This window comes from Eucyclogobius newberryi, unplaced genomic scaffold, assembly GCF_026437365.1.
Source record: "Eucyclogobius newberryi isolate DKJ021-1_F unplaced genomic scaffold, fEucNew1.0.hap1 SCAF_3, whole genome shotgun sequence".
NCBI lineage: Eukaryota > Metazoa > Chordata > Actinopteri > Gobiiformes > Gobiidae > Eucyclogobius > Eucyclogobius newberryi.
Window position 1 is genome coordinate 6569899 of NW_027315945.1, and position 23663 is coordinate 6593561.

A 23663-nucleotide genomic window follows, 5' to 3' on the forward strand; every position below is an offset into this window, starting at 1 on the left:
TTAAACTAATTTGGGATGGCAACAAGGGGGAGCTACCATCCAGTGAAGACACAACTACCCCCAACGCTTGGGGAAAGCTCATGGGCTGTACTTGGACTGTGTGATTGAAGGAACTCCATGTCGTGCTTTGGTGGACACTGGGTCTACAATCTCCCTAATCAAGCCTGGTACCCTGCCAAGCTGCAGTGACAAAATCCCTCAAGGCTGGGCCCTTACTATGCAAAACATCACTACAGTTACAGGGGACCGGGCCAAGATGCTGGGTACTAAGACACTACAGGTTTCCGTGGCTCACCTACAGGTATGGCATCAGTTCTGGCTAGCTAACGTCCAAGATTCCTGTATTGTTGGACTTGACCTGCTGTGTGAGTGGGGGGCTGTGATGGACATGTCCAGAGCCACTCTACATCTGGGAATCGAAACCATAGCTCTTCACAAGTCCTGTGAACCTGAGGCATGCAAAGTCATGAACAGCTGCCAGCGGCGCAGGGAGAGCCGCCAGTGTCGCAGAGAGAGCTGCCAGCATCATAGAGAGAGCCGCCAGCGCCGCAGAGTGAGCCGCCAGCGCCGCAGACTGAGCCGCCAGCGCCGCAGAGTGAGCCGCCAGCGCCGCAGAGTGAGCCGCCAGCGCCGCAGAGAGAGCCGCCAGCGCCGCAGAGAGAGCCGCCAGCGCCGCAGAGAGAGCCGCCAGCGCCGCAGAGAGAGCCGCCATCGCCGCAGAGAGAGCCGCCAGCGCCGCAGAGAGAGCCACCGTCGCGGGTACAGCCGCCTTCTCCAGAGACAGGCCAAGCCATTGCCGACCTCTTCACTAGAAGCTGCCAGGGTCTGGATTCCGAACAACAAGACCAACTGAAAACTTCACTCAATTTGTTTGCTGATATGTTTGCAGCCAAGGATGAAGGCTGCACTCACACCGATCTGGTTCTCCATGACATTTACACAGGAGAGGCCCACCCTATACGCCCTATATGTCGCCTGCCATTGGCCAAGCGGATGGCAGCACAAGAAAAGATTGAAGGGATGCTACGAGCGGGCATCATTGAACAGTCCTTGGGCTGCACCTGTAGTTTTAGTCCAGAAGAAGGATGGCGCTTCTGTGTGGACAATCGCCGCCTCAATGACCTCACCCGGAAAGATTCATACCCCTGATGTTTTTCAATGGACGGACGACTGTGCTGCAGCATTCACCCACCTTCGCTGTTTCCAGTGTTAGCCTATCCGGATCCAAATAAAATGTTTATTGTGGCCACTGATACTAGCAATGTGGGTCTTGGTGCTGTGCTTTCCCAGGAAGGGGAGCATGGGGAAGAGGTAATTTCCTATTACAGTCGTTCACTGACCAAACCTGAGAGGAACTATTGTGTTACCAGTCGGGAGCTGCTGGCGGTGGTGTTGGGTATTCGCCATTTCCGACCATACTTGTTTGTTCTGCGGACGGACCACGCTTCTATCACCTGGCTGTTGAACATCTTGGGCCATTCCCCATCACAGATCAAGGCAATCGGTACGTCCTTGTGGCTATGGATCACTTCACTAAGTGGCCAGAGGCATATGCGGATCAGAGTGCTGACACCACTGCCCAGAAGCTGGTGGATGAATTCTTCTGCCGATAGTGATCAAGGGCAGAACTTTGAAGCTAAGGTGTTCCAGGAGGTGTGTCGGCGACACTTGCCACACAGCTTCCCATCCTCACCAGTGATCGACAGAGGGACTGGGACTGTCATCTTCCCTTGGTTCTGTGGGCTTACAGGACGGCTGTTCAAGAGTCAACGTGCTGCACTGATGTTTGGCCACGAGCTACAGACCCCAGTGGACCTTGTTTTGGTTCTCCCCCAGAGCCAGAAGTATGAGGGGAGGCAGGGCTGGACTACTTTTTCAACCTGGTAGAACGGCTGTGGGCCGTCCATGATCTCTCCCGGGAACACCTCACCAACGCAGGAATCCAACAGAAGAGGGCCTATGATCTCTGCAGCAAGGGGCAAGATTTTAGTCCGGGCAACAAAGTTTGGGTTTATAGCCCAGTCAGGAAGAAGGGGCACTCACCTAAGCTTTGTAGCCACTGGATGGGGCCTTGCACTGTCCTTGAGAGGCTGTCGGACGTTGTGTATCGGGTGAAACTATCTCAGAGGGGTAGGATAGTAGTTCTTTACAGAGACCGACTTGCGCCCTACCAACCCTTGGTCACAGCGGCAGTGCCCCCAGAGGACTAAAACCCCCCTGGGCCTTCCAGTGGTGAGCTACTGCGTGAGCAGCGGAGACAGCGGAGACTCCCCTTGCATTTAAAAGACTTTGTGGTGGACGGTTGGATTACTGGGGACAGCTAATCATGCTAGATGGGGGCTGTGTAGCTTTCTAACGTTGCCACAATGGTTGTCGGGAATTGTGGTGGGGGTGGTCTCAGTGGTAGGACGAGAAAGTTAGTTAGTTGTTGAAAAACCCCTTTTACTGACTGTTCTTAAGAGTGTCGTCATTAAAACATTAAAGCCTACACCAGCAACCCTGTTTCTCGCGACTTTTTCACGCACCTCTCATTACACTATGAATATAAACAAAAAGGGGCGCTTGGCTATGTATGCTCCACCAGGAAGCCATCTCACATTCTATACTGAAGTTGCGTGGATGTGATTGCAAACTACTCTGGAGGAACCCTCGTTTGTGGCGGTAACTGCACACCTCTCTGGTCGAACACAAAACACAAGGCCATGCCAAAAAAATGCAAAGAGCTCACTGGCTTTGCCAAAAAGAGAGCAGCGGGCGGAGGGAAAATAATTTTCTATCTCAAAAAAAGGCCCTATTTTTTTACCTGGACTTTTACAAACTAAAATTGAAACACACTTACCCACAATGGGAAAATACTCGCATGTCGCCAGTACAGTCCAGGTCCCTTCCATTGAAATGAAGGGAAAAAAGGGAGAAAATTTCAGACCATTGTTGAGTTGGCAAATGCTAACGCATGCTTCACATTCACCCAGAATCCTTGTCCCAGTCTTCGTAAAACTGGCACACAGTGACAGCAACACAAGAAGACTTCATCTGCTAGACCATACAGCATCCCACCGAGCACTCAGGTGTCCATCTGTGCATAACGGTGCGGCTATGTGCGGCACGCGACTCATGCAGTCCTTGTTGTCCTGAACCTAGTCCTGGTTTAGTCCAGTTAAATTGGCAGAAGCCCATCTCGAGGACACACGCTCCAATCATCGAGGAAACTGGGACTGAGCTCACGGCAAGTGCCACACAGTTAAGCACAAGTTCACGCAGTACATGTCTCTAAACTCTCCACACTGGGGGACAACCATCACGGGAGGCTCAGAGACCTGGCACCGGGACTAATGCGCGTCATCGCAGCACTCTTAGGGTGTGCGCTTCAGAATCTTTGCTGTTACCTGCCCTCGTTTTTGGATCACAAGTTATAAGCAGAGATGTGTGCAGAGACTGTGCCATATTCTGTGCTCAGCCACTCTGGATTTTGGACCTTGTTTAGTCTGCATTTAGTCTGGGCTACCCGGGGGTGAAAGCAAGCTCTCCGAGTAGGACAAAAACAAATAAAAGGTGAATTAAATAAAGAAACAACGGTCCAAGGCTGCATTTCAATATTTTATTTATTGACTTGATTATTTATTGATTTTAATTTGGAAAATCAAGCAATGTTATTGCTCACTTTTTTCTTCACCTGTATATGAGGCATGACTGTAAGCATCACCCACACAGGTGAAGCTTTTGAATGCCACAGTTATCAGTCATTGGATCAAACACTATCACCATACATGCACTGATACCATCCCACTCCAGCCACCTGAGGCAAAGTACAGCCTCTTTACGCCAGCGTGAAGTTTGGGAAGGTAGCAAAATAGAACCCTGGAACTGCCCCCTGGAAAAGGCTAAGTCCGGGGGCAAAATACGGCCCCCGGACTTAAAAAAAGTGACTAAAAACTTGTTCCTGACCTATAAGTCATGTATTACTGCAGTGTGACTTACTGCTTGGTGACTATGCTTCCGTTGCGGTGCACGCAGACCAAATCTCGCCTCTGGTACCCAACCTGGATGTCCCAAAACGAGCTCTCCTGCCTGTTCAGCCGGTTCCTCGTCCGCTTCTTCTGAATCAGCTCTTTAGTTTCTGGATCTTTGACTCCTCCACTTCTGTCACGTGGCCCCTCCTCTTTGCCCCGCCTTCTTTTAGCCTGCCGTTTCTCCCTGGTTGGCAGGACAGCACAGGGAGTCCACGGTCCAACTTTTAAACTGTACATGTTCTCCTGCTCTGTGCACACGCCTGGTTTACACGATTGGAATTCAGTCAAGTTGGGGCACTGCGCACCTCCAAAAACTGGGGGCACTAGAATGCTCCGTACCCGGTTTCGAAGCCCTGTCCCACAGGTTTTGGAGCAGGATGTCCAAGGAGAGTACTCGGACACCACACAGTCCTGGGGGCAAGGGATAAGGCAGGCTTGTTCCAGTAAAGGCTTGGGTTCGAAGTATTCACAGATGGAGTCGTCAGCCGAGTTGCCCGACTTCAGGACACAGTGCACCTCCCGGGTCTGCAACCCCTTCTCTCCCCCAGTGCAGGGCTGGACATGGAGGCTCCTGATGGCAGAGGAAAGGGTCAGTCAACTGTACAGAGATGCAAGATTGCATGCATGATTACAAACAGTCATTAAATGAGTCCTATTATCTTCTGCTCTCCCTGCAGTTACTGGACAGCTCAAAATCTTTTTATTCAGTCAGGTCTTTTAATTACAGTTGCTTTAGTTACTGATTTGACTGTACGATGTTGTATGTGTATTTCTCAATTGTTTTTTTGTGTGTTTTTATTATTTTATTCTGTGTTTGTGTGAAGCACTTGGTGAAAGGTGCTGTACAAATAAAATGTACTTACTTACTACTATTATGTCAAATCAACTTTTAGGAGCTTGTAACCAGTAGAAGTTGTGAGTGATTTATGTGTACTTGAGTAATTTTATTTTCTGCGGACTTGACGCCATTGCAAAAACAGATCATTGCTCCTCGGGTCATGCCCACGGTTATTTACTAAATTTGTTCAACAATTTGATTTAATTTATGATGAAAAAACAGGAAAATAGTAAGCATACTTCTTATTTACTTATAAAGTTCAAAAAAATAACATGATGTTCCTTGGGTGATTGTAGACTAGAACCATCTAGAAGATAAAGGCACAATAGGTCTTCTTTAATAGGTTTGCAACAATAATCGACTAACGACGACTAAAGTAGTCACTATATTTCAACCTTTATTTGGTTGATAATACATTGACAAAGTCTCAATGTACAATAGAAATAATAGCTGACCGGTCACGTATTAGAATAATCAATGGTTCAAAACGTTTTTGTATTTTCCATAGGCCGGGAGCAAGTAAGTTGTTGAAAGCCTTTTCCCAACACAGGTCTATGTTGACTGACTCCAAAATAAAAATGTCCTGTGATCTTAATCAACAAGAACAGAAGTTGTAAACTACCATATTGATGTAACAAAAATAATCAATATTGATCTTTTTGTTGAAAAATCGTTGTGACATTTAACCATATATATTTGTGTCAGATCAGCCTAATTTCCGGTACATGTCGGCCTCGGTGAAACTGAGATAAACAGCCTTTTACTTTTTTCCCAAATTTGTGATTTTCATTTTTTTTGCATTATGTGAAAGTTGAAGATATGGACCAGCCATTCGATGTATCAGATAACAGTATTTGCAGCATTAAAAGCATAAATAAAGCCGTTTAAAGTGTGGTGTTTTCGGCTGCTCTCTGGACGTGCAGAGGGGTGTGACCGCATTTCCATATGAACAGCTGCGCTATTGTAGTCAGCCAATGGGCTGAGCAGCCAGCCGCATGGCTACTTGATAAGCAGCAACACAACACAGGGAACAACACGCTTTCAACAATGGATCCTTCTACTATCGCTTCGGAGCTTAACCGCGGCTGTTACAGCTCCACGCTTTTGGATTATTTCTGCGAAAAGTCCGCTTTTCCAGATGACTATCTAAATTCTGAATCTGAAGATGAGGTCATAGATGAAGAGTGCGATTTCATCCAGCTGGAAAATATCCCTAGTCTACGGCTGACCTTAGACGAGGATGAAGACGAGGAAGAAGCGGCCGGACACGCCGAAGAGCTGGAGCGTGAAATAACGGACGCAATGCGATCTAAATTCTGTTATTGACAATGACTCTTGGATGAGAGTCGAAACGTCTATTTTTTCTAACTGAGTCCAGATGACTACAACTGAAGCTTTTTCTACAATGTGAACTGTTATCTGTGAAGCGTGTTATTCCCATATTACCGTTAAGCCTAATCCCTTTTTTCCCCTTTCCAGAATTGGCAGAGACACCCTGACTGACATAATCAAACACTATGACGAAAATGGAGCAACACCACGGTTGAGGAAGAAGCGCGCACAGCCATAGCCACATTCACGCAGGTTCATCAGCCATGAAGTCATCCACACCGTTGTAGAGTTTATCCAAAACTATGCAGAAGTTCATTCCATAATGCTACCTGGTCGACATCCTGGCCATAGGGACTGGCATGTGAAGTTGCTCCCAACCCATGTGACTAAGGCCTTAGTTTGGCGTCTCTACGTGAAGTCTGCTAAGGAGCTTGGTAAGTGTAAAACATTATTTTGGTGATTTTCATGTTTTAATGATTAGAGTATAATTAACCATAAACAACATCTATTTTTCAGGTGAGCCTGCAGTTTGTAAATCAAGCTTCAGATCACTGTGGAAACAGCTTCTCCCACACATCAGAAGCTGCAGGCCACGCATAGATCTCTGTTGGCAGTGTCAGAGCAACAACGAGCAGCTGATACGAAGTGCAAATGTCCCAGATGAAAGAAAATCTGAAGTGGTCCAGAAGCAAGTGCATCATCTTGTCCTTGTGCGAAATGAGGACTTTTTACAACACTTTGATTGCTGCCTGCAGACAGACAACAGAATCTAATGTACTGTCTTTCGGACCCTCACCGCCAGCAAGCAAAGACATGAGGATGCATTACAGCTTCGACTTTGCACAGCAGGTACTAATAATAGTGCAAATGCAGAATAGCAATTATAGAGACATACGTCTTAATCAAATGTCATATGTATTAATCTAATCTCCTTTCTCTCTCTCTCTGTCTACTACAGATACACTTTCCGTCGAACCCTCTGCAGCGAATTTATTTCCTGACTCCACGAAAATGTGGCCTTTTTGGTGTCTCCTGTGAAGGGATGCAGAAGCAGGTAAATTTCCTGATTGACAAAGGCATGTCGTCAAGTAAGGGAAGCAATGAAGTCATAAGCTACATGCATCATTTCTTCAACAACTTCGGGGTTGGAGAAAAATACGTGGATCTTCATTGTGACAACTGCAGTGGCCAAAACAAAAACAATTTCATGTTGTGGTATGCTGCCTGAGGTGTTGGACACAAGCTTCACCACACAATAAGATAAGATAAGATATTCCTTTATTGTCCCACATGGGGAAATTTCATTGGTGCAAAGCAGGTAGATACAGAAGAACAGATCACTTATAGGAAGTCTGAAAAACACCTTCAGTAGAAGATCTCCTATAAATAAATAAAAACTCCCATAGACAAATAAATAAATACATAAATACTATTGCATGTGATCACGACAGTAATTGCACATAAATATGTGTCACGACAGCACATAGATTGCACATGAACTCCAACAGCAATTGCACATATAACAGAATTGCACATCAGTATTAGGTTAGGTCAGTATTGCGAGTGTTCAGTACTAACAGTTTTTGTTATAAAGTCTGACAGCAGCAGGAAGGAAAGACCTACGGAACCTTTCCTTCACACATCGAGGGTGGATCAGTCTCTCACTGAAGCTGCTCTCCAGAGCGGAGAGAGTGTCCTGCAGGGGGTGACACTCATGGTCCAGCATAGATGTGAATCTAGCCAGGACCCTCCTGTCCCCCACCTCCTGGACCGAGTCCAGAGCACAGCCCAGGACGGAGCTGGACTTCTTGATGACTCTGTCCAGCTTCCTCCTCTCCCTCTCTGTGATGCTGCTGCTCCAGCAGGCCACATCATACAGGAGGGCTGATGCCACCACAGAGTCGTAGAAGGTCTTCAGGAGTGGCCCTGTCACTCCAAAAGACCTGAGTCTCCTCAGGAGGTAGAGCCGACTCTGGCTCTTCCTGTACAGTGCGTCTGTGTTATGAGTCCAGTCCAGTTTGTCGTTCAGATGAACACCCAGGTACTTGTATGAGTCCACTCTCTCAATGTCCCGTCCCTGGATGTTCACTGGTGAGGGGGCAGTGGGGTGGCGTCTGCGGAAATCCACCACCATCTCCTTGGTCTTCCCCGCGTTGATGAGGAGGTGGTTCCGCTGACACCAGTCCACAAAGTCCTGCGCCAGTCCTCTGTACTCCGCGTCATCGTCGTCCGTGATGAGTCCGATGCTGGCAGAGTCGTCAGAGAACTTCTGCAGGACACAGCTGTCCGTGTCATGTCTGAAGTCTGCAGTGTAAAGGGTGAAGAGAAAGGGCGCGAGGACAGTGCCCTGGGGCGCCCCCACACTGCAGGTCCGAGTGTCAGACACACTGTCCCGGGCTCTCACAAACTGGGGTCGGTCTATGAGGTAGTCCAGGATCCACTCTGCCAGGTCATACTCCACACCAGCCGTCTCCAGCTTGTCCCTCAGGAGCAGCGGCTGGATGGTGTTGAAGGCGCTGGAAAGATCGAAGAACAGAATCCTCACAGAGCTGCCAGGCTTTTCCAGGTGAGAGAGAGAGAGCGGTGCAGCAGGGAGATGACGGTGTCCTCCACTCCGATGCCAGACCGATATGCAAACTGCAGCGGGTCCATGGCTGAGCTCACGGTGGAGCGGAGGTGGTCCAGGACTAGCCGCTCCAGTGTCTTCATCAGGTGGGACGTGAGAGCCACTGGCCTGAAGCTGTTGAGGTCTTTGGGGCGCGGTGTTTTAGGCACAGGTACCAGACAGGAGGTCTTCCAGACCTGTGGTACCACCCTCAGCTTCAGGCTCATGTTGAAGACATGCTCCATAACTCCACACAGTTCATCTGCGCAGGACTTAAGGAGCCTGGGGCTGATGCCGTCAGGTCCTGCTGCCTTCCTCACTTTAATCCTCTTCAGCTCACTCCTCACCTGTGCTGCAGTGACAGTCAGTGGTTGGCAGGGGGACCGTGTGCTGGGGGGGGATGGGTGAGTCCAGGCGAAGTGGGGAGCTGATGGTCCGGGGCAGATAAGCGAAGAGGAACAGATGCAGGGCATTGTCCAGCTGTGGAAGATGGAGCATGCAGCTGTGCAGGGGGAGGGGCGGGTGACCGATCAAACCTCAAGAAGTGAGCATTTAAATCATTCACCCACTGTAGTCACCACTGTGTCCCCCTCTGTCTGGGCAGGGGGGATTTTGAAGCCCGAGATGGTTTTCAGGCTCCTCCACACTCCCTGAATGTTCTTTTGCTGCAGCTGCTCTTCCATCCTCCTCCTGTAGCCGGCCTCAGCCTGCCTGATCTTCCTCCTCAGCTCCTTCTGCACAGTCCTCAGCTCCTCCTTGTTCCCTGACCTGAAGGCTCTCTTCTTCTCCTTCAGCAGAGCCTTCAGTTCACGGTTAATCCATGGCTTGTTGTTTGGAAAACACCGCACCCTTAATCCTAATTAATGGACATCCACTTTCACCCTAATTAATGGACATCCACTTCCTCATTGCTGGTCACACCAAATTCTCCCCTGATTGCGGCTTTGGACTTATCAAGCGAGCATACATGAAGACCAGGGTTGACACTTTGGAAGACATCGCTGAGGTTAGTTTATATTATTTGACTACTGTAATGTGTAAACATTAGCCTGGCAAAACTTCAGCGTTGCTCTCTGCTTAAGACATGTTTCTTCTGTTCATTTTTTTTTACATTGTCGCCCTTGTCATCAGGTAGTGGAAAACAGCTCTCGAGTCTCACCTCAATATCCCACAGCTTGTTGGAACGGCGGATGGCACAGTGTTTGTCAAGAACTTCGACTGGCAGAAGCATCTGAGTCCCTTCTTCAGACGGCTTCCAAAGATCAAGAGTTATCAGCACTTCAGGTATTTATATTGAAACTCTCACATTGTGTTACAAAAAAAATAGTTAAGTGTTTTATGTGAAATAGTTTTCTTAAATGTCATTTCTTAAATGTCCTGTTATTTGTTTACAGCTTTGATGCCAAGAGACCAGGTGTGGTGCTTGCGAAAAGTCACTGTGAAGCAGAACCAGTGGAATTTCAGCTACTACGCAATTCAGCTGTTCTGCCTTCGGTTGACAATCTCCATGTCCTGGTCCCACCTGGACTGAACATTGACAGGCAAACTTATCTGCATGAAAAAAAAAAAAAAAAAATCAGGCCTTTCTGTGCTGACGAGGCAAAAGACAACACATGCCCAGCGCCGAGAGTCACAGCACAGAAGAGTGCACAGACGAAGAAGAGGATGAGATCTCTGATGTAATTGGACTCTGGTGGCGTACATATCATATCTATTATCTCATATCTCATATATTCAAAGCCATGGACCCGTTTCAGTTCGTATGCCTGTCCCTGGCATCTGTTTATAAGAGTTCTTCTATTAAGAGTGTTTTGTCCCCCTGTATCTACTGCGTTGTAACATTAAAGGCTATCTTATCTTATCTTATGTTGTTTGTGTTGCACTGAATCACCTGTGAATTATTTATCGACAAATGCAATGAACCCTATTCTGATTCTGATTCTTGGATTACAAAAGGCTCTGAATAGAATCAAAGTATTTCCATTTTAATATAGTAACTTCTAATTCAAGTCCAGTTACCATCAATAACAACACTCCTCTTGAGTCTTCAGTGACAGCTGTAGGGGGAAGGTGGTGTCAGTGTGACAGGGGGGAGGGCTTATCTCAATGAGATGCAAATGAGCCCCCCTGTGACTCTGGGCTCTCAGGTGAGAAACTTTAGAGGCCGTTTTCTCAGGGAATGGGTTTGAGAGTTGTATACATTCAAATGACCACAACTTCCTCAAATATTATCAGATCTACATGAGTGAGACATCATTGGATAGCTTTGAATTCACACTTTCAATCTGCGAATAACTCAAAATGTCTCCGGGTAGACATGTACGTGCTTTATCCACGGTCAGACACATTTGACCCGGAACAAACCTGGTAAAAAGACATGTTGGTTCATTTATCTGGGGATATTGACTAGTAAGACCAAATTTGACGTTGAAGAGTACATTTTAAATAGAAATTAAAGCCACGCTCAGCGATAGAGGCCCCCCTTGCAAGGTACAAGCCACCTCTAATCCTGCTGCCTTTCTTGCCTCCATCATCCCTCCCCCACAAATAGTACCAACTTTATACTTCTTCAGTCAACATTTTCACAATTTAGAGTTATGTCACTACTGGCTATTATGTTCAGTGTGGTGTAGAGAAAAAGTTTGCCAAATTTCAACTTGAAAAAGTAAATTTTAATTTTTAAAATATTCTCTTTTTAAAAGTTTTTTTATGATTAAAATAAACACAACAAAACAGAAGCAGACCATTTGTCCTCGTAAAGATTAAATCCAAATGGATTTTTTTCAATTTTGTAGATGTCCAATATGATGTCAGTCCAGTTTTTCATTGTCGGTGTAATTTGTGTCATCCATCTTTTTGTGAGGGCCTTTTTTGCCACAACATTTTCCAGAGATATTTGCCAGTTGTGTACAGGGCAGGAATCTTGAGGCCCAAGTACATAATTCTGAAATTCAGTGGGACGGTGATGTCAACTATGGTCTGCAGAGCTTTACAGATCTCGGTCCAATATTTCTAAAAAAACAGGTCAATCCCAAAACGTGTGAAATTTAAGTAGTAACCGAAGATTCTGTGAAATATCAAACTGAGGCTCCCTTTCAACCACTGGTCTATTGCCACTTCAACCTTTCCAGCTCTAGCTGCATTTGCAACAGCTGCCTCTGCTGCTCAAAAGTTAACATGACTTGACTAGGCTGTAAAGCTGCTCCTTGACTGGCAACAGACTGAAAAAGAACACCAGCTTCTATAAGACCTTGTTTTAATGAATCCCTAACAGTTTCCTTTAACTTCCCATCCACTATATACATTTCATAATGCTCTCCAATAACTGTTCTTTTGTGCACAATTCCAAAGCCAATTCCGAAGGTGACTGAACAAAACTAGCCAAAATGGAGGACATCTTGACAAAAAGACCAACCAAATTAACTAGACAAACTGCAAACACACCTGCTGCCCGAACTGGGTTACACCCCACTAAACTCAAAGATAAGCTAACTAAATGTCACTGTCGTGACACATATTTATGTGCAATTACTGTCGTGATCACCTCCATCCCTTGTTGGGAAATGGGAGGTTTTGTCTATAGGAGTTTGTTTATAAGAGATCTTCTATTGGAGTGTGTTTTTCAAAACTTCCTATAAGTTATCTGTTCTTTTCCTCTGTATCTACCCCTGTATCTACCTGCGTTGCAACAATGAAATTTCCCCATGTGTGGACAATAAAGGATTATCATATCTTATCTTATCTGCCCCCTAGTCTTCATGCAGTCTGACGGGAGGTTTTTAAATCACCAGTGACTAAAAGCCACTGTACCAATGGGGCTGTAGACTTCCTGCACATGCAGCCACCCACAGTATCCCACGGATGTGAACCCGAGCCAACGAAAAGGGAGAGGGAATAGGGAAGCTCTGCCCACCTCGCTGCAGCCTACAAAAAATAAAAAAATAAAAATAAAAAAAAAATAAAAAAAAAAAACCACACACCACGAGCCACTTAATGTCACTCGCTGATAAACCTATTAGGGGAGGACTCTCACCAGGCAAAACCCAGCATAGGCCCAGATGTGAGCTGCAAATCAGAGTATCACAAAAGACAAATGCTCACTGCTCTCAACCCGCCTAAATTGGCCCAAACCTAAATTCCCCACACAAAACAGTCTGGCACATCAAGGTAACCTACTGAAACCTACTGTAAACAAAAGTACAAGCTAGGTCAAACAATGCCAAACTACAAATTCAAAAATAGTCAAAAAACACAAAGTTTAACCAGAATACTGAAGTTAAACAAGCACACAACTCAAGTACCAATCTAACTCATACTTAAGCACAATTAACTCTAAATTAGACGAAGCCCCCACATGTAACAGTGTGCAGCATGCTACAATACAAACAAAAGTGTGGGGAAAATTACTACAAAACGTTCAGAACGTTTAAGATAATTTATTTCAACAAATTGACATAATAAAGTAATAACGAGTTCCATAACAAAAGTACAAAGTACAATATAACTGGAACCTACGTTGAACAGAAACCAAAAGGGATTACCTGGGGGGAAGAAAAGCATACAAGAGTGAGTCTCAGCGCAAACCATTTATGTGACTCAGGTGCCACAAATCAGGCGGCCCCACCCCTGCCTGCCATGGGGGGCCTCCCACAACAGGCAGGGGAGGGCCGTGACACCTTGTTTGGAAATAGACTTCATTGCAGCTCAGATGAGAGGCTTGCTGTACTGGTGTGACCCAGAAAATGAAGCTCAATGGAAAAATATCGAGATTAATGTTGTGCCGGGGATTCCTGAGCAGGCCTTACTGGCAGATGACAGACGCTTGGGTCCTTTGGGGGAGGTGGAGAACCCTTGGGTGTAATCTATTCTTACAACATAGAAGGAGCTAATCAAAACATACAAACTAAACAAAGATGTTAAAATCTTAAATTGGTTGGCTTACTATCAACATTTCTCACCGAATAGAAGAGACTCAAGATTTAAATTCTGGACAACAAAAGGTATGAAGGTCTTTGACCAGATTGTAAAGGAGAATCATCTGAAGAGCTTTGAGGTCTTGAAATAATCCTTTGTCTTGGATTTTTATTGGTACTTATAAATAAGAAGTTATTATAACCAAGAAATTAAAAATGTTGACCATCCTAGCCTTCTGACTGAAACATTCATTAAAGCTTCTGAATCTAAACTTTCAAGGGGATTAATATCTAAATTGTACAAATGTAATAATCTGAGCAGGCACTCTACTGATTACATAAAGGGTAAATGGGAAAGAGAAGGTCACTTTGCTCTGACTGATGAAGTGTGGGAAAGTATATGTACATCTTATAGGAGAACCACGGGAAAACATATTTGGAGGGAATTCTGCTCACTATCATGTGTTTTGGGATTGTCCTGTTGTTTACATGTTTTGGCCTGAGATCAACAATGCCTTACAGACAATTTATGGCATCACCATTCCAATGGATTTCAGAACTCAAGAGTACTTACAGAAAGGCCCTCACAAAAATGGATCACACAAAATGTACCGACAATTATGGACGGGACTAACATTTTACATGGCATCCGTAATATGGAAAAAATAACATTCGGACTTAACTTGAACATTTACAAATCTAACAGACTTTGGACTAAATGAGCCGTTTTTCTTTTAGGGTTTTCTAGGCCATGATTTTATGTTTTCAGTTATTGGTTGGATGTCTTCTGCTTTTAATTTGTGTCTGCTCTCTCTCTGGTCATTTTTTTCTTTCACTGTTTGCTTTTATGTGTTCTTGAATTGAAAAAATTAAAACATTTAAATTGAAAAAAAAATAAAAACAATTCCGTCACAGCTCACTGTCATCTTTCAATGACAATATAAACTATGCACAAAAAACAAAGCTATCCTAGCTTTAACCAAATCTCACAGGGCCAATCACTAAATGTCTGTTTTTGTGAATGGCAGAGATCAGCCTCATTATTAAAAAGTATAATTCTGGCGCTACTTGACTGATATTTCTCTGCTTCCGAAGAGTGCACACGCTTTTTTGCTCACTCCGCTTGCTATCGCTGCTTTCCTTATTTATTTTGCTTTTTAATCAGTTTTTGTCTTCCAAACATTTTTGCTTTAGACTTTTTCAAGTAAACCAAGGATTTTAAGAACATTTTTCCAGTTTTAACGACATATCTGACGCCAGCGACATGTCCGGGAGAAGAAGGGAGAAAGACTGTGAACGCTGTCGGAAATATCAACAAGAAATTAATGAGCTGAAAACACAGATATTTGTTTTGGAATCTGAAAAAGTTCTTCACGATACCATTCCTGTGTCAACCGATGGTAAGAAGAGCATACTTTTTACAAGAAAAACTGCTACTTTCAACCTAAACCGCAGTGACTCTGTGTCGTTTCCAAAACTGTCTAAAAACCAGAAAGACCAGGCTGTTTCTTGGAACAAACTTGGAGCAAAGCCTAAATGATACAAAGATAACGTGAAGTCACCTAAAATACAGCTCACCAACAGATTTTTACCACTTTCAGAGATGGAATTAAATGAAAAAAGGAAAGATGACGTGGCCAAAATACAGCGAGGAGGATCTGTGCCAGGAGCCAAGGTCACGCAGATTGTTTTAGTTGGGGACGGCGCGATAAGTCACGTGACGCATGAAAAGATAAACACACATTCTTTTCCAAGCGCCACTGTTTCTGAGATAACGTCACTCCTTCCAAATATTATGGCTAAGCATGGAGGAGCTAAACAGCTGATTGTGCACGTGGGTGCAGTGGACATGCGGCGGGAACAGACTGAAGTTTTGAAAAAAGACTTCTTGAAGTTATTCGACGTGCTTGATAAAATGGAAATCAAAACATTCATAAGTGGACCTCTTCCAAACATCGACAGGAGGATGAACAAGTTCAGCCAGCTTCTTCAGCTGAACACATGGCTGTCCAAAGAGTGTACCCCTAGAGGACTACACTACATTGAGAACTTCTATCTATTCTGGAAACGAGAGGACCTGTTTAAGAGAAATGGCCCCCACCTATGCAGAGGTGGAGTGAGGGTGCTGACAGAGAACCTGCTCCACGCTCTGAGGCATTGGACTGGGCCTGGACAGGGTCCTGAGCAGATAGTTAGAGAAGAGAGGAATGAGAGAAGAATTCCTGCTCCATCAGCCAGAGACCGAGCCAATGTTTCAACATCAAAAGCACCACAACCTCAGCCTCCACCAAAGGATTCATCAGCAGCTGCTCCACCACCACCAGCAAAGGATTCAGCTCCAGCTGCTCCACATTCACCTCCACCGCCTCCAGCAAAGGAACAATCTTCAAAGGCCTTGGACCCATCTGTGACAAGCCCAACAACATCCCTGTCATCGCCCCTGCCTTCACACCAGCCCTGGGTTCCCCCTGCAACATCTACTCCCACTAAAGATTAATCATTCTCCTTCTCATCTCCACTCTCACCCATGGGCCTTCCCAGCCATTTTGAAAGTCTGATCAAATCAGGCATTAAGATGGCTCCACTCACGCCCAATATAGCAAGGGCTATGTCAATACGTATCAACTCTTCCCTGTACAAGCCGACTACACCAACAAAAGCCCCACCACCCATCCCCCCTCGCCTCTCACCTGGTCCCAAACTCTCCTTGGCTACAAAAGCCCCACCACCCATCCAACCTCGCCTTTCACCTGGTATCTCCCATAGCTAGGATGCACTGGGTCTCAGCGTTGCCGGGACTTATTGTCACATTAAAAATCAAACCAACCCGGGGCCCTATGTAAAAAGAGCCCCCCCTAGTGCTATTTCTGTAGTCACATCATCACACAGATGGAAAAACAAAATGCGAGCCAGGCCCAATCTGAGAAATGTGATTCATATTCCCTGTGAAAAGATAAAGCCCAGTCCCACTGAAACTAGTCTGAAACTTGCTGTGCTAAATGTCAGATCCTTATGTAACAAATCTCTCTTAATTAATAATTTTATTTCTTCTTATAATCTTGATTTTATGTTTTTAACTGAAACATGGCTTGACAAAAACACAGGAAATGTAGTTCTGATAGAATCTGCTCCACCCAACTTTAAGTTTGAATCTGAAACACGAGAAAACAAAAAAGGGGGTGGAGTCTGTGCTGTCTTTAGAGATGAAATAATTACCCGCAGGTTGTCTTTTGGGGTGTTTTCATCATTTGAGTATGTCTCCTTTAAAATGGAGATAAAACGGTCTCCATCCATTCTCTTCATTGTTTTATACAAGCCTCCCCAGCACTGCCAACGTTTTATTGATGATTTTACTGAGATGCTTTCAGTCATATGCACAGACTTTGATGGTTTGGTCATTACAGGTGATTTCAATGTGCATGTTGATAATATTTGTGACAGAAACGCTAAAGAGCTTGATGCTGTCCTTGAAACCTTCAGTCTTACTCAGCATGTGAGAGGCTCCACCCACAGCAAAGGACACACTCTAGATCTCATAATTACAAAGGGGGTAAATATTTCAAATGTTAATGTGATCGATGTTGCTCTGTCTGATCATTTCTGTGTCATCTTTGACCTGTCTGTTTCTCCCAAACCTCCGGTTGGTCCTGCAGTTGTTCAGAGGAGACACATAAGTGATGGCACAGGTGCACTGTTTATGGAAATGATAAACTTTGAAAATGTCTCATGTTCTAATGTAAATGATTTGTTGAACTCTGTTACATCTAGTGTTTTGAATGTTCTGGACACCATCGCCCCTATAAAGGCTAAAATGGTTAAAAATAAGCAGAAGGCGCCGTGGAGAAATGATGATTCGGTCAGGGCACAGAAAAGGGAGTGCTGCAGGGCCGAACGGAAATGGCGCAAGTCAAAGCTTCAGGTTCAAAAAGAGATTTACAAAGAAAAGCTGAACATGTACAACCTAATCTTATGTAGAACTAGGGAAAGATATTTTTCTGAAATAATTGGAAGCTGCAGTAACAACTCGCGTGTCCTGTTTGCCACAGTAAACAGATTAACAAACCCTCCAGCTCAGCTGCCGTTAGAACTCATTTCCACATCCAAGTTTAATGAGTTTGCATTATTCTTTAATGACAAAGTTCAGGGCATTAAAAATTCTATAAATCCCACAATGCAAAAAACCAAGACACTTAGAGCTAACTCACTTTGCACCAGTAACTGACTAAACATGAGATCATCACCAGTCTGAGTTCATCTACATGCTGCCTTGATGTGTTACCCACCAGATTTCTAAAGTCTGTGCTGAACAGTTTGTTAGCACCATTCACTCACATAGTTAACATGTCGCTTCAATCTGGAACATTCCCAATGTCTTTGAAAACTGCGGTCAGAAAGCCTCTCCTAAAGAAGAGCAGTCTTGATGCCGCAGTACTGAGTCATTACCGGCCCATCTCTAATCTGTCATTTTGGGGCAAAGTCCTTGAAAAGGTTGTTTACCAACAGCTCACAGATTTCCTCTTAATAAACAACTCATTTGATGTTTTTCAGTCAGGTTTTAGACCTCATCACAGCACTGAGACTGCTCTTGTCAAGGTGACAAATGACATCCGCTTGAACACTGACACGGGCAAAGCCTCAGTCTTAATTCTGTTAGATCTGAGTGCTGCTTTTGACACTGTCGATCATGGGATCCTCTTACAGAGACTAGAGGACTGGGTGGGCATCACTGGCACTGCCCTAAACTGGTTAAGGTCCTATCTGGAAGACAGGAAGTACTTTGTTGAAATTGGTAGCTGTGTCTCAGACCACATGACCCTGACCTGTGGAGTGCCCCAAGGGTCAGTCCTGGGTCCCCTTCTGTTCAACCTCTACATGCTGCCGTTAGGTCAGTTGATACGCAATTATGCAGACGACACTCAGATCTATGTTTCACTATCGGCAGGTGACTATGGACCAGTAGATTCACTCTGTCACTGCATCCAACAGATCAGTTTGTGGATGCAAAACAACTTTCTCCAGCTGAACTCAGACAAGACTGAAATAATCGTTTTTGGCCCACAGAAACAAAGAGAAAGTGTTAGCGGTCACCTCCAGAGTCTCGCTCTAAAACCTACAAACCAAGTTAGAAATCTGGGGGTAATAATGGACTCAGACTTGAACTTTAATAGCCACGTCAAATCAATAACATCAGCAACTTTTTACCATCTAAAAAACATTGCCAAAATCAAAAATATAGTGTCAAAACCATATTTAGAGAGACTTATCCATGCGTTTGTCACCAGTAGATTAGACTACTGTAACGGCCTGCTCACTGGCCTCTCCAAACGAGTTGTAAAACAGCTGCAGTACATCCAGAACGCTGCTGCTCGGGTCCTGACTAGAACCAGGAAGTATGATCACATTAGTCCTGTTGTCAGGTCTCTGCACTGGCTCCCTGTGGCTCAGAGAATAGACTTTAAAGCAGCTCTGCTTGTGTACAAGTCTCTCCATGACCTAGCACCAAAGTACATCTTGGATATGTTAGTGCCATATGAACCATCTCGGACTCTGAGGACCTCAGGGACCGGCCTCCTGCTGGTGCCCAGAGTCAGGACAAAACATGGGGAATCTGCGTTTCAGTTTTATGCAGCTAAAACCTGGAACAGTCTTCCTGAAGATGTGAGACAGGCTTCTACTCTGACAATGTTCAAATCTAAGCTAAAAACAGTTTTGTTTAGCTGCACATATGACTGAAACAATTTTTTCTTTGCACTCTTCTCTTTTGTTTGTGATTTTATTAGTTTAGAAAATCAGTTGGATTCCATCCATCCATTTTCTACCGCTTGTTCCCTTTCGGGGTCGCGGGTGACTGGAGCCTATCCCAGTGACTTCGGGCCTTAGGCGGGGTACACCCTGGACAGTGGCCAACTTGTCACAGGGCCAACACAGAGACACAGACATTACAGACAGTTCACGCTCACATTCATTCACTATTTTCACAATTCACAATTTTAGAGTTACCAATTTTGCCTAACACATGCATGTCTTTGGACGGTGGGAGGAAGCCGGAGAACCCAGAGAGAACCCACGGTAACACGGCGAGAACATGCAGACTCCACCCAGAGAGATCATGTGATGTTGGTCTGGTCCGGGAATCGAACCCACAATCTCCTTCTTGGGAGGCAAGAGCGCTAACCACCGGATTGATAATTTTTAATTTAGTTAATTTTATTGTATTTCTGTTTCTGTAATTTCTTTGTGATTTGAATGCATTTTTCCTGCTGTGTTAAGCACTTTGAATTGCCTTGTGTATGAAATGTGCTGTACAAATAAACTTGCCTTGCCTTGCCTTGCCTACTTAGATTTGATTAATTAAGAAAACATTTGTTACTGTATGTTTGGGAGACGTCAGCTGCTCACGTAGTAAAGCTCTGCCTCAGAGCCAGGACCAGGGCATGGTTACACATTCTGCAATCAACAGAACCATTTCAAAATACTCTAACCGGTCTTGGTACCAGGCCCAGTCGAAATGTGGCCATAGATATAGTTTGTTCAGCACTTTTGGGCCACCATAAACATGCTGCCAGTAACCTTAATATTATTACAACATATTCATGGCTCGTGTTTACCTGAAGATAATGGGAATGCAGGACTTCCATGTGCCCAGGCTCCAGCTATACAGGTCGCGGTGCCAGTCACATACCCTGAAACAGTTACGCTGGTTGGAGGGACGTATGCTCTGCTCACAATTTGTGTGGAGGGTGGTCCATCCATTCACATGAGCGCACCACACTGCCCTGCTCTGGCTGCCCCCGGGACCACAGTCACTGCCCATGCACCTGCCCCACGGACCTGAGAAGAGACAGACAGAGAGAAGGCAGAGTCAAACAAGGCTGTCTTTGGAATTTAGTCAAACTGATTATTGTCATGCTGTACCTTATCTTTCGAACTTCTTTGAAATGTTTGTGTCCACCTTTCAATATTCTAGTAATTGTTTGTGTTTTTTTCATGCAAGATGTATGATCCTGAAATTTGCGATTGCAATGTTCGTCCAGCAGCCTATAAATCCATCCATTCATCTTCTTCCGCTTATCTGGGGCTGAGTCGCGGGGGCATTAGTCTAAGCAGGGACTTCCAGATTTCCCTCTCCCCAGACACTTCCCCCGTCTCCTCCGGGGGGATCCTGAGGTGTTCCCAGGCCAGCCGAGAGACATAGTCCCTCCAGCGGCTCTTCTCCGATATATTGTACTGTAGGCGAGAGTCTATGAGCCATACTTGTAACTGCTAAAATTACGACGTGAGGGTGAATGACAATTCCACCCCACGGTGGCATGGGGAAAGCTCAGAGCTTTCAAATGATGTAGAATATGTGATTGTAGTGGAAACGGCTATATTGTTTCTGCTTAAAATATTATTATTAGGCCTGAGCGCCACAAGCTGGCGAGAGAGGCCTATTAGTTTCGTAAGGCTGCACGGCTGCGAAAGTGCGCATGCACAAAATCGAGCGCTTAGTGCTCGCTCGCTTCCAAACACTCACTAACACACTCATGCATGTCCCGTGCATACTAATTACTAGTAGGAAAATGTAACATTATCGTTGTAAACGCGAGCAAAGTAGCTCACGAAAACGTTCCCCAAAGCATGTAATCCTAAAATGTAACATTATGATTGTATAGAGGGCCAATAACACAAAGTGGGCGGAGCCCACTCAAAATTAAAGGCGTAATGGATGATTTTTCGGTGATTTGAGAACTCAAGCAGAAGTGCGCATGCGCACTCCCCCCGGACGCACAAAAAACACACGTGGGTTTGTTTATTAGCGCGATGGATCGCATCGCATCTCTCGTCTCCCGTAGATTTCCGTCTCTTCTGAGTCAGCTCGAACAGTCTTTCTCTGTCTTAAAGGTTGAATGGACAATTTTTTGGGCCCAAATCTGAGTCTTATTTCCTCGTGGCGTGGACTGCCGATTAGTCCTGCCACGTATCAATCATACCGCTCACCTGCAGCCGCGTGCGGCTGGTCCCACGTTTCCGCGTGTCTAAGCGCATTGATCTATCATTATATAGTTCCCTCAGTGTACGGGACAAAATGAAGACGGAGAAAGATTGTTCGAGCTCTCTCAGAAGAAGACGGAAACCTACGGGAGACGAGAGATTTGATGCGGTCCGTCGCGCTAATAAACAAACGCACGTGTGTGTTGTATCAGCGCGCACTTCCGCCTGCGTTCTCAAATCGCCGAAAAATCGTCCATTGCGCCTTTAATTTTGTCCTGTACACTGAGGGAACTATATTATGATAGATCCATGCGCTTAGACAAGGGGAAACATGCTGCTCTCCTGGGGACGAGCCGACGAGGCTGCAGGTGAGCAGTAGGTGCGTTTCATGATTGATACGTGGCAGGACTAATCGGCAGTCCACGCCACGAGGAAATGAGACTCAGATTTGGGCCAAAAAATCGTCCATTACGCCTTTAACAAAAGTACTCATCCGTGACCAGGGACCCACACCATGACGTACCAAAAATATATAGTTTATGATATTCAAAAATGGGAAACATTGTTTAAACAATATTATTCATTTTTTCTTTTTCTTTTTCTTGACCAACCCCCCTTTTTTCACCCAGTGAACATTGACGAAAAGTCAAAAAAAATTACACACCTCGAAAACATTACACACCTCGAAAAATCCTCCTTTTTCTAAAATGTGATGTACAAAAAATATTATTACAGCAACCCAGTCCGCCCAACCAAATATCGGCCATATTAGATAAAAATTTGCCAAGCATGACTCGGGAGTTTTTCCAAATTACGTACTTTTACGAACTCCTCCCTGGCCATGTACCCGACGGTCCCTCATCTGCCTGAAGAGTGGGTCCAGCTCGACTCAGACGGTCCCTCTTCTGCCTGAAGAGTGGGTCCAGCTCCAGTCTCCTCGTGTCCGTCTGTCCGTCTGTGAGAGTCGGATCTCTCCTTCACTGGAACTCTTCCAGGTTTCTACGCTTTTTTCCCAAAGAGTTTTTTTTTGTAGTTTTTCCTGGCCGAGAAGGAGAGTCTAAGGACAGAGGACCCTGGGACATCGTCCCTCGCCACCACAGACATTGTCTGACTTCATCGCCACCACAGACATTGTCTGACTCCATCACCACCACAGACATTGTTGATTCATTTCTCCCTGTGGCCCTCAGAGGCAACTGTTGTTGTGATTTTGGGCCTTACAAAAATAAATTGATTTGATTTGATTTGATTTGAAAAGCTGAAAATTTTTGAAAATTGTGTTGAGTGGGGCATCAAAATGACTTTGATAACTTTCACGATCTCTGTTCGGCGAATTTGCAAACTGTAACTAGAATTTCTGAAATTTCCCAAATTTTGAATTTGTACAAAGTATGAATTGCGTCAAATTTTAATCAGTTGTTAAACCTTTTGCCCTAAACCTACTTGAAGCGACAAAAAATTATTTGGCGCGCCCCCTACAGGGTGAAATAAAATGTAATATGCAGAGTAATATATTTAGTTTTTGAAATGTTAAGAAATTTGGCACAAAAAAGTCAATGAGACCCATGTCATATTTGTCAAGGCGTAGCCATAGCGATGACACGTGAACATGCAGGCACTTTAGGCTTTTACAAACTCCTCCTTGGGCGTTAGCCCAATTAACCTGAAATTTGGTGAGATTTATCTTCAGGGGTGGACCAACAAAAATTATCCACATTTTTATTCTAAGCGTCATGTTGTCTGTACGGCAAAACCGCACGTTTTGCCAAGATTTTTTTTTAAATTGCTGTTTTTAAGTGGGGACCACAAAATTTTGCACAAAATTTTATTTTTGTATCCCGATCAAAAAAGTCAATGAGACCCATGTCATATTTGTTAGGCGTAGCCTCAACTTTTACCTTTATTTGTAGATAGTGTCACAGATTCAGCAGTAGGGTTAGTAGTAGTAGTCAGTGGTAGTTGATACTCAGTATGTGTAATAAAAGGAAAAT

At 44.8% G+C, this 23663-nt stretch overlaps 1 protein-coding gene and 1 long non-coding RNA gene across 2 annotated transcripts in view; one reads left to right on the forward strand and one right to left on the reverse strand.

Annotated features, from left to right (window-relative positions):
* Positions 1-23663, reverse strand: part of thsd7ab (thrombospondin, type I, domain containing 7Ab) — a 488245-nt gene that overhangs the window by 350133 nt on the left and 114449 nt on the right. Inside the window, exons 2-3 of the mRNA XM_072460164.1 lie at positions 20307-20529; positions 3979-4581 (exon numbers count right to left, since the gene is read on the reverse strand). Coding sequence (XP_072316265.1) covers positions 3979-4581; positions 20307-20529 — 826 coding nt within the window. The remainder of the gene's footprint in view (positions 1-3978; positions 4582-20306; positions 20530-23663) is intronic.
* LOC140373589 (uncharacterized) overlaps positions 1-23663 on the forward strand; it is a 528683-nt gene that overhangs the window by 63756 nt on the left and 441264 nt on the right. The window lies entirely within an intron of this gene.